At 50.8% G+C, this 9,599-nt stretch overlaps 1 protein-coding gene across 1 annotated transcript; it reads left to right on the forward strand.

Annotated features, from left to right (window-relative positions):
- Window positions 1-4,760: 4,760 nt before the first annotated feature.
- Window positions 4,761-5,497, forward strand: LOC132380496 (ras-like GTP-binding protein RHO). The gene has a single exon (XM_059949352.1). It carries the CDS (start codon window positions 4,776-4,778, stop codon window positions 5,358-5,360), a length of 585 nt encoding a protein of 194 aa, XP_059805335.1. The 5' UTR covers window positions 4,761-4,775; the 3' UTR covers window positions 5,361-5,497.
- Window positions 5,498-9,599: the final 4,102 nt, after the last annotated feature.

Below are 9,599 nucleotides of genomic sequence, written 5' to 3' on the forward strand. Positions count from 1 at the left end.
AAGCCACCCCAGATTGAGTTCCTTTCCTGTCCCTTGCCTCCGTTGGGTAAGCCAGGCTGGTTGCTGTTGCTCCGTGGTAGGTTCTGTCCCTTCCTGTCCCTTGCCTCTGTTGGGTAAGCCAGGCTGGTTGCTGTTGCCCTGTGGTAGGTTCTGTCCTTTCCTGTCCCTTGCCTCTGTTGGGTAAGCCAGGCTGGTTGCTGTTGCCCTGTGGTAGGTTCTGTCCCTTGCCTCTGTTGGGTAAGCCAGGCTGGTTGCTGTTGCCCCGTGGTAGGTTCTGTCCTTTCCTGTCCCTTGCCTCTGTTGGGTAAGCCAGGCTGGTTGCTGTTGCTCCGTGGTAGGTTCTGTCCCTTCCTGTCCCTTGCCTCTGTTGGGTAAGCCAGGCTGGTTGCTGTTGCCCTGTGGTAGGTTCTGTCCTTTCCTGTCCCTTGCCTCTGTTGGGTAAGCCAGGCTGGTTGCTGTTGCCCTGTGGTAGGTTCTGTCCCTTGCCTCTGTTGGGTAAGCCAGGCTGGTTGCTGTTGCCCCGTGGTAGGTTCTGTCCTTTCCTGTCCCTTGCCTCTGTTGGGTAAGCCAGGCTGGTTGCTGTTGCCCTGTGGTAGGTTCTGTCCCTTCCTGTCCCTTGCCTCTGTTGGGTAAGCCAGGCTGGTTGCTGTTGCCCTGTGGTAGGTTCTGTCCCTTCCTGTCCCTTGCCTCTGTTGGGTTGTGTCCCGCGACCTGCCCAGGTGTCCTGCGGTCGGCCCCGGAAGCTAGCTCCGGGAACCCATGCCTCTAGCCAAGCCTCAAGACCCCAAGCCTCCACGCCCTCCAGGATCCCCACGAACTGTGACCTGTTCAGCCCTGTTCCTAGTACTTCAGTGTCTGCGTCCTGCACTTGGGTCCAGTCCCTATAACCAGCTAGCTTCTGATCACAAACAGAAGAAAACAGATTGAATGGAAAAGGGTGTAACACGCTGTAAGGTTTCACTGCTAATGTAATGGCCTCTCTGTAATGTTCCACTGCTAAGGTAATGGCTTCTCTGTAACAGCAGTGTTTGGGTTATGACTAGAGATAATGGGGCTTTGGAACGTGTGTTGTCCAACGGGAGAAATGTTGTTCTTTCTTTTGTGTCTTGGAGCTGGGTTTTTCGCGGTCTTTTGTTGGGGGGCGATGGAGAAAGAGGATGCGAATGGAGAGATTCGGAAGACCACTGGATGGAGTGGACTGGGGACCGAGGGTCCAAGGGCCGGCTGTGCTCGGAGGTCGACGGGAACAAATGAACGAGCAGAGAGCTCCAATGATGTGCAATAGACTTTTTCCTTAAAATGGGCCCTTTTACTGTTTATCTCCTTCACTAGAAGTCTACGAAGCAGGTGGCGATGCTGGAGCTGACAGTCCCATGGGAAGGTCGCTTGGGAGAGGCCTTTGAAAGGAAGCTATCGAAGAATGCAGGACCGGTCAGGCTGGATGGAGAGCGAGGCGTCTCCCAGTGGAAGTTGGTTGTAGGGGATTCGCAGCCCGTTCCTTAGCCAGAGCCTACAGCAATTTGGGCATTGAGGGAGAGAGGAAGAGGAGAGCCATCCGCAGTACCACCGATGTGGCAGAGAGGGGAGCCATAGAGTCACGTGTAGCTGGACATCTGGGCACAAGCTGGGGTATGATCAGCCCCGGCTGGGTCACCTGGAGGAGGGTGTTTGGTGTTGAAAGACCCGAAACACCCGATGATTCCAGGATTCACTGATAATGTGTCCAGAAGCGTCAGTAGATGTATGCACACAGCAACTAACCCTCTATCCAGATGAAGATTTGTAAAGTTCAATCATTTAATTGCATGAGGTGTACTGGCGGATATTTTGCGGTTTGGGTTTGTAACCGGGCAACACCTCACGCAGCATCCACACAAACGTGGTTTCTCAGTTTGGCGGGGCCAGGAGTTCTTTTCCCCTAGTGCTGGCCGAGCCTGAGGGTCACGGGGGGGGGGGGGGGATTGACCAGATACGGCCTGAAGGGAGGGGCTAGCGCCGCAGAAGGGCGAGAAAGTGGGAAATGTGATAGGGTAGCATTTAGTGTGGCACCAGCGACACGGGTTCAATTCACCCCGCTTTCTGTAACGGAATGTGTCCCCGTGCTCCTGTTTCCTCCCACACTCCAAAGTTCAAAGAAAATTTTATTTTCAAAGCAGGAGGGGTGATTGATAAGTTTGTGGCCTAAAGTAGAAGGAGTCAATTTTAGAAAACCTAGCACATTTATTTTTCACCAAAGTCCCCTCCTACGTTTACACACTTAGTCCAGCGGTCGTGGAGCATACAGATCTTGGACCTCCAGAAAGTGTCCACAGTGGGGGGGGGGGGGGGTGATTGATAAGTTTGTGGCCTAAGGTAGAAGGAGATGAGTTATTAACTTCAAACTTTCTGAGGGGACTATGTTGAAAAATAAATGTGCTAGGTTTTCTAAAACTGGCTCCTCTACCTTAGGCCATGAACATATCAGTCACCGCTCGTACATATAATGTCACCATGTACAACCCTGAGATTCATTTTCCTGTGGGCATACTCAGCAAATCTGTAGAATACGGTAGTAACCATAACAGGATCAATGAAAGATCAACCAGAGTGCAGAAGACAACAAACTGTGCAAATGCACATATAAATAATGAGAACATGAGGTAAAGAGTCCTTTAAGTGAGGTCACTGGTTTTAGGAGCATCTCGATGGATGGGCAAGTCAAAGTATTTATCTCCTTTTATTCAAGAGGCTAACCGTTGAGGCGTATCGACTGTTCTTGAACCTGGTGAGAGTGAGTGTAGTTGTCCCCTTTTGCTCAAGATCCTGAGGGTTGAGGGGTAGTAACTGTTCCTGAGCCTGGTGGTGCGAGTCCTGAGACTCCTGTGCCTTCTTCCTGATGGCATCAGCGAGTAGAGAGCGTGGTCTAGGTGGTGGGGGGTCTCTGATGATGGATGATGCGTTTCATGCAGATGTGCTGAATGGTTGGGAAGGCTTTACCCGTGGCTTTTTGTCAGATTTTCGAAAGGCATTAGGGTTAGTAAGCTGTGGGCATGCTGTGTTGGTGTCAGAATCATGGCAGCACTCATGGGCTGCCCCCAGCACATCTTCAGACCGTGTTGACCACTGACACACTTCACTGTCTTTTTCAATGTCTGCATGACAAATAAAGGTGATATTTTCATCTTTGACTGATGAAACTGCCAATTACTGAGGCCCTCGGGCAGTTTCTATCTTTGGCTCCGGGTTCCAGCCTCCTGTGAGATCACAAGATCAGTGGGAGGAGGCTGATTCCTCAGTCAGCGGGCCAGGATGCAGGAAGCTCCAGACAGAGAGGGGGCAACCGCCTGAGATGATGATGCCCGGTTTGAAATCTCAGTTCCTGGGCTAAGAGTACGGCCAGGGAGGTTTCAGCCAGGATCAGAATCGGGTTTAATATCACCCACATATGTCATGAAATCTATTGTTTAGCGGCAGCAGTGCAACACATGCATATAATACGCTTCAAATTACAATAAGATATACCGAACAGCACCTCGTATTCCATCTGGGTAGCCTCCAACCTGATGGCATGAACATTGAATTCTCAAACTTCTGGTAATGCCCCATCCCTGATTTATTTATTTTTTTCCCTCCCTCCCCCCTTTTTTCTCTCTCTCTGCCCATCACTCTTTGCCTGTTCTCCATCTCCCTCTGGTGCTCCCCTCTCCCTTTCTTTCTCCCAAGGCCTCCCGTCCCACGATCCTTTCCCTTCTCCAGCTCCGTATCCCTTTTGCCAATCACCTTTCCAGCTCTCAGCTTCATCCCACCCCCTCCGGTCTTCTCCTATCATTTCGCATTTCCCCCTCCCCCTCCTACTTTCAAATCTCTTAGTATCTTTCCTTTTGGTTAGTCCTGACGAAGGATCTCGGCCCGAAACGACGACAGTGCTTCTCCCTATAGACGCTGCCTGGCCTGCTGTGTTCCACCAGCATTTTGTGCGTGTGTTGCTTGAATTTCCAGCATCTGCAGATTTCCTCTTGTATACAGCCCATATGTATGTTTGTGTATATCATTGTGTGTGTGTGTGTCGAACGACATCATTAAGCACCCGTGAGGCAGGCGATCATGCGCTCCCCATGACCATGACTGTTCTTGACAAATTCTGCAGAAGTGGTTTGCCGTTGCCTTCTTTTGGGCAGTGTCGTCACAAGACGGGGTGACCCCCCCCCCCCCCCCCCATTATCAATACTCTTCAGAGATTGTCTGCCTGGTGCCAGTGGCCACGTAACCTTGCCCTGGGGTGACCTGCAGGGAAGGAGCACCTCACAACTCCTTTGGTAGAGACGTTTCTCCACCCTGCCACCCATCTGTGCAGTGCCTTCACAAGATGGGTGACCCCAGCCATGATCAAAACGGTGGCTGGATATCCAGGGCTTCTGAGATGTATAAGTACATTGAAGAGTAGTACAGAAAAGTTTCAATGTCCGTTCAGAAATCTGATTGCCGGGGGGGGGGGGGGGAGCGGTTCCTAAAATGCTGAGTGTGTACTCCCTGTGATGATAGCGATGAGGAGAGGGCATGTCCTGCGTGATGGGGAGGGGGGGGGGGTATCTTTACTGATGGATTCAATGAGAGCCTCCAGCCACTCAAGCAACACGCGCAAACTGCTGGAGGAACTCAGCGGGTCGGGCAGCGCCGGCGGAGGGGGGATCACTCGGAGGGTTGAGTCACGCAAGCGGTAGAACCTGATTGGGCAGCCGGCGTTCATAAGCGATCCCGGCGCGGGGCAGGCAGAGTCAGTCAGCCTCCTGCGGGCGATGGGGTCGGTCAGGAGGAAGCTGGTGGTGGTGGGAGACGGGGGCTGCGGTAAGACCAGCCTGCTGTTCGTCCTGAGCCGGGACGAGTTCCCCGAGGGTTACGTCCCCACCGTCTTCGACACCTACGTGGCGGACATCGTGGTGGACGAGAGGCAGGTGGAGCTGGCGCTGTGGGACACGGCGGGCCAGGAGGACTACGACCGCCTGCGACCCCTCTCCTACCCCGACACCCACGTCATCCTGCTCTGCTTCTCGGTCGGCAGCCCCGACTCGCTGTGGAACATCCCGGAGAAGTGGGTGCCCGAGGTGCGGCACTTCTGCCCCGGCGTGCCCGTGCTGCTGGTGGGCAACAAGAGGGACCTGCGCGCCGACGAGCGGACCCGGCGGGAGCTGGCCCGCAGCAAGAAGGAGCCGGTGCGCTGGGAGGAGGGCCGCGCCGTGGCCGACAAGGTCGGCGCCTACGCCTACCTGGAGTGCTCGGCCAAGACCAAGGAGGGCGTCTGGGAGGTGTTCGAGACGGCCACCCGGGCCACGCTGAAGGACGCGGAGCCCGGGTGCTTGGGCTATCACTGCGTCCTGCTGTGAGCAAACACGGGCGAGGGAGGGAACCTGGGTTCACCCCTCAATTCAATGCAGGCAACCCCCCCCCCCACCAGGACAATATATTTGCGGGGGAAGTAAAAGCTGAGATGATCTCTCCGCAAGAAAGAGACTGAACTATTTTCCAGCTGATATGGTTAACTGTTGAGTTAAACAAATCTTCTTTAAGTTCTTGCCGAACAGACGGGCGGTGTTCAGGGTGCTAACGTGCCCGGGCTGTTGATCAAACCGGCGATTGTCGGTAACTGCTGAGATCGGAGGCGGGCAGGGTGAGGGGGGTGTGCAACCTTCAAACTTTCAGACTGAAGCTATTAGCGATGAATATGGCATTCACGCCGAGATTCATTTTCGTGCAGGTATTTACAGGAAAATGACGAGATGCAATAGATCTTATGGGGAGGGGGGTGGTGTTCGGGGAGAGTGGGGAGAGAATACATGTAAACAAGGGCTGACAACTCACCAATGTGGAAAAGAAGGCATTGTGCAAATTTAAAGAAAAATGAGATAATTCTGAGACAGATGTCGAGTCTAGAAAGTTTAAAGGTTATGGAATCAATTCACAGTTCAGAGTTCAAAGCCCTTGACTGACCCCCCCCCCCCGGCTTTTCAATCATCGAACCTACAGCGCGTTACAGGCCCTTCGGCCCACAATGTTGTGCCGACCACGTAACCCGCGCCAGAGACCGCCTGGAATTGCCCCACCGTGCAGCCCCCTGTTTATTTTGAGGGCCGAGCCTGTTCTTTCTGGCGCGGCCTCTTCCGCCTCCGTTCCTCCTCAGGAGGCCGGAGGAGAGAGAAGCAGCTAATGCTTCAGATCGGGGACATCTCCGCCTCTTCCCCCTCACGGGGGTACTGCCTGGCTTGCCGAACATTTCCAGCATCGTCTGCGCTTTGGAGTGAAAGCGGACGTGGTAGGAAATAGGATGTCAAAGGTCACCATTAACATGGACTTAGTCGGGTAAGGAACTCTGTGTAACTCCACAGGTCAATGGGACTGAACCTTTTATGAAGGCATTTATCATAGACCAGGATTAGACAAACTTTGAGACTGACGGGGTCAGTCCTTGGGTTAAGCTGCTTTGGAGTTCAGAGGGTGAGAGGGGTTGTGGTCCTGGGGCAGCCAGCGACCTTCTCCAAAACTGTGGGTAATACATTACGCCTGGCTGTGGAGCGTTTTGTTGCTCGCGTGTTTAGAGTTCGGGAAATACTTTGCATATTTAAAAAATCCAGCCGCAACGGTTAATCGTTACTTAGTGAGAACCCCTCGTATTCCTAGGACTAAATCTCAATATTATTGGATACCTGAATGTTAGTTTTCAAAATTATTTAATTGAAATGTTATTTAAGTGTTATTTTGGATGTGGATAATATAAAATTTTGTTTTTGACTGAATATGAGGGGAAAACAAATTTTTTTTAAGCTGCTGAAAAGGAAATAAAGACTTTATACTGACCTTTGTGCTTAATGCAAATGATTCAGTTCTGCATTGGAATTATTGCTCCCATTCAAATAATCTATTGTAATGGAAACCAGCATGGTTGTTTGTTGGGTGAATGGCACGTTCGGATCGGAGATAACAAAGCTCTAGGCGATTAATTCTGGTGGTGTGTGAGTCACTTAACTTTCAAGGAACTGCCCAGGGAGGATGGGCTGAATGGCCTCTGCACTTCTGCAGTTCAAGTGGCTGTGGCTGTTGATAACATGGTAACACTCATGATTTCACTACAAGAGCAAGGATGTCCTTTTGCATCTGTACAGGGCCCTGGTGAGACCACACCTGGAGTACTGTGTACAGTTTTGGTCTCCAGGTTTAAGGAAGGACATTCTGGCAATTGAAGTGCAGCGTAGATTCACTAGGTTGATTCCTGGGATGGCAGGGCCGTCTTACGCAGAGAGATTGGAGAGATTGGACTTGTACACACTGGAATTGAGGAGATTGAGAGGGGATCTGATTGAAACGTTTAAGATAATTAAAGGATTTGATAGGATTGAGGCAGGAAATATGTTCCAGATGTTGGGAGAGTCCAGTACCAGAGGGCATGGATTGAGAATAAGAGGTCAGTAATTTAAAACAGAGTTGAGGAAAAAACTTCTTCTCCTTCAAGTTGCTTTTGAACGCCCTCCTCTCGGGCTAAACTTGAGATGACCTGACCCAGTGTCGTCTTTTGCATCTTGGTCAGTGTTTCCAAGGTACTCTGCTGTGATGCAAGCGCACGGGACACTGAACAGTGCAGGCGCTTCAGTCCGCGATGTGGCGACCTTTTATCTGACTCTACGGTCAATCTAACCCTAGCTAAACCTCCATTCAACGCCCCCAATGCACCTGCCTGCTACTCCCACCTCTGAATGCGTGTTCCACGATAATAAATGTACTTTCTGAACTTTGAACCCACCATATGGTGCATAAAAGAACACCTCCCTAAACTTTCGTCCAATAACCCTATTAGCCATTGCTGTCTCGGGGGAAAAGTAGTCTCACACTGTCCACTTACCAAGTCACCTCTCGTCCTTTGCTCCAAAAGGGAAAATCCCTAGCTCGCTCAACCTCCCCTCATGAGAAGGCGTCACAGTGGCGTAGCTGTTGGTGTGACACTATTATGGCTCAAAGCGTTGGAGTTCGTAAAAACATAGAAAACCGACAGCACAATACAGACAACACACACAAAATGCTGGTGGAACACAGCAGGCCAGGCAGCATCTATAAGGAGAAGCACTGTCGATGTTTTGGGCCGAGACCCTTTGTCAGCACAATATAGGCCTTTTGGCCCACAAAGATGTGCCAAACATGTCCCTACCTTAGAAATTATTAGGCTTACCCCTATTTTACCTATCTGAAATCCTCTTAAAAGACCCTATCATATCCACCAACACCACCGTTGCCGGCAGCCCATTCCACGCACTCACCACACTCTGAGTGAAAAAACTTACCCCTGACATCTCCTCAGTACCTACTCCCCAGCACCTTAAACCTGTGTCTTCTTTGTGGCAACCATTTCAGCCCTGGGAAAAACCTCTGACTATCCACATGATCAATGATTCTCATCATCTTATCCACCTCTATCAGGTCACCTCTCATCCTCCTTCACTCCAAGGAGAAAAGGCCGAGTTCACTCAACCTGTTGTCATAAGGCACGCTCCCCAATCCAGGCAACGTCCTTGTAAACCTCCTCTTCATTCTTTCAGAGTTAAATTCTGACATCATCTGTATATCATCCCTGTGGACCGTGTGGGTTATTTTTCTGGGTGCTCCGGTTTACTCGCACAGTGCAAGGATCTACCTAAGAGATGATAGATGAACTGGATATTGTAAATTATCCTGTAATTAGGCGAGGGTGGAATGGGGTGGGGGGGTTGCAGCTTGAATGGCCTTAATCCCCAAGTAAATAAACAAGTTCTCTAATCCGGGCAGCATCCTGGTAAATCTCTTCCGCACTCAAAGCTTCTGCGCCCTTCCTGTGGCAGAGCCACCAGGACTACACACCATACTCCAAGTGTGGACTAGTTATAGAGCTGCAACATTACCTCACAGCTCTTGAACTCAAATCCCCAGCCAACACACCGCATGCCTTCTTAACCACCCCCTCAACTTGCCCGGCAACTAGGGGCTTTTGGACCCCTGTTCCTCCTTGCTGCTAAGAGTCCTGCCGTCAGCCTGCGTTCGGTCTTCAAGGTCGAGCTTGCAAAGGTTATCATTTCACACTTTTCCTAATTGAACTCCATCTGCCACTTCTCTGCCCAGCCCTGCACCTGTTGGAACCTAAAACAGCAGTTTGTGCTATCCACACCACCAATCTTTGTGTCATCTGCAAACTTACTAGTCCAGTCTTTATTCCACTGCCTCGTCCAAAGTCATTTAGAAATTAGCACCTGGAGAAGGTACCTTGCTCTTTCAAGCCTGTTCTGCCACTCGATGTGATTTTGGTTGATCAATTCCTCTTCGGTATCAGTTCCATACAGCACTCAATGCCCACCCTTCCAAAAACGTATCTTTAAATCCCTCCAGTGATCTGCTCTCCACAACCTTCCAGAGATCTGCCATTCTCCGCAAAAAGAAACCCCTATATTAAAACCAATTTTAAACGGTGATTGTTATATCTTATAAGCAGATTACTTCCCTGAAATCCGTCCATCAGCAGAGGCAGATCAACATCTACCCTGCCGTGTGTTTCAGTAATATCAACGTTCGTGAACTCCAATGAATACAGATAATAGACAATAGACAAT

This window comes from Hypanus sabinus, chromosome 24 (assembly GCF_030144855.1).
Source record: "Hypanus sabinus isolate sHypSab1 chromosome 24, sHypSab1.hap1, whole genome shotgun sequence".
Lineage (NCBI taxonomy): Eukaryota > Metazoa > Chordata > Chondrichthyes > Myliobatiformes > Dasyatidae > Hypanus > Hypanus sabinus.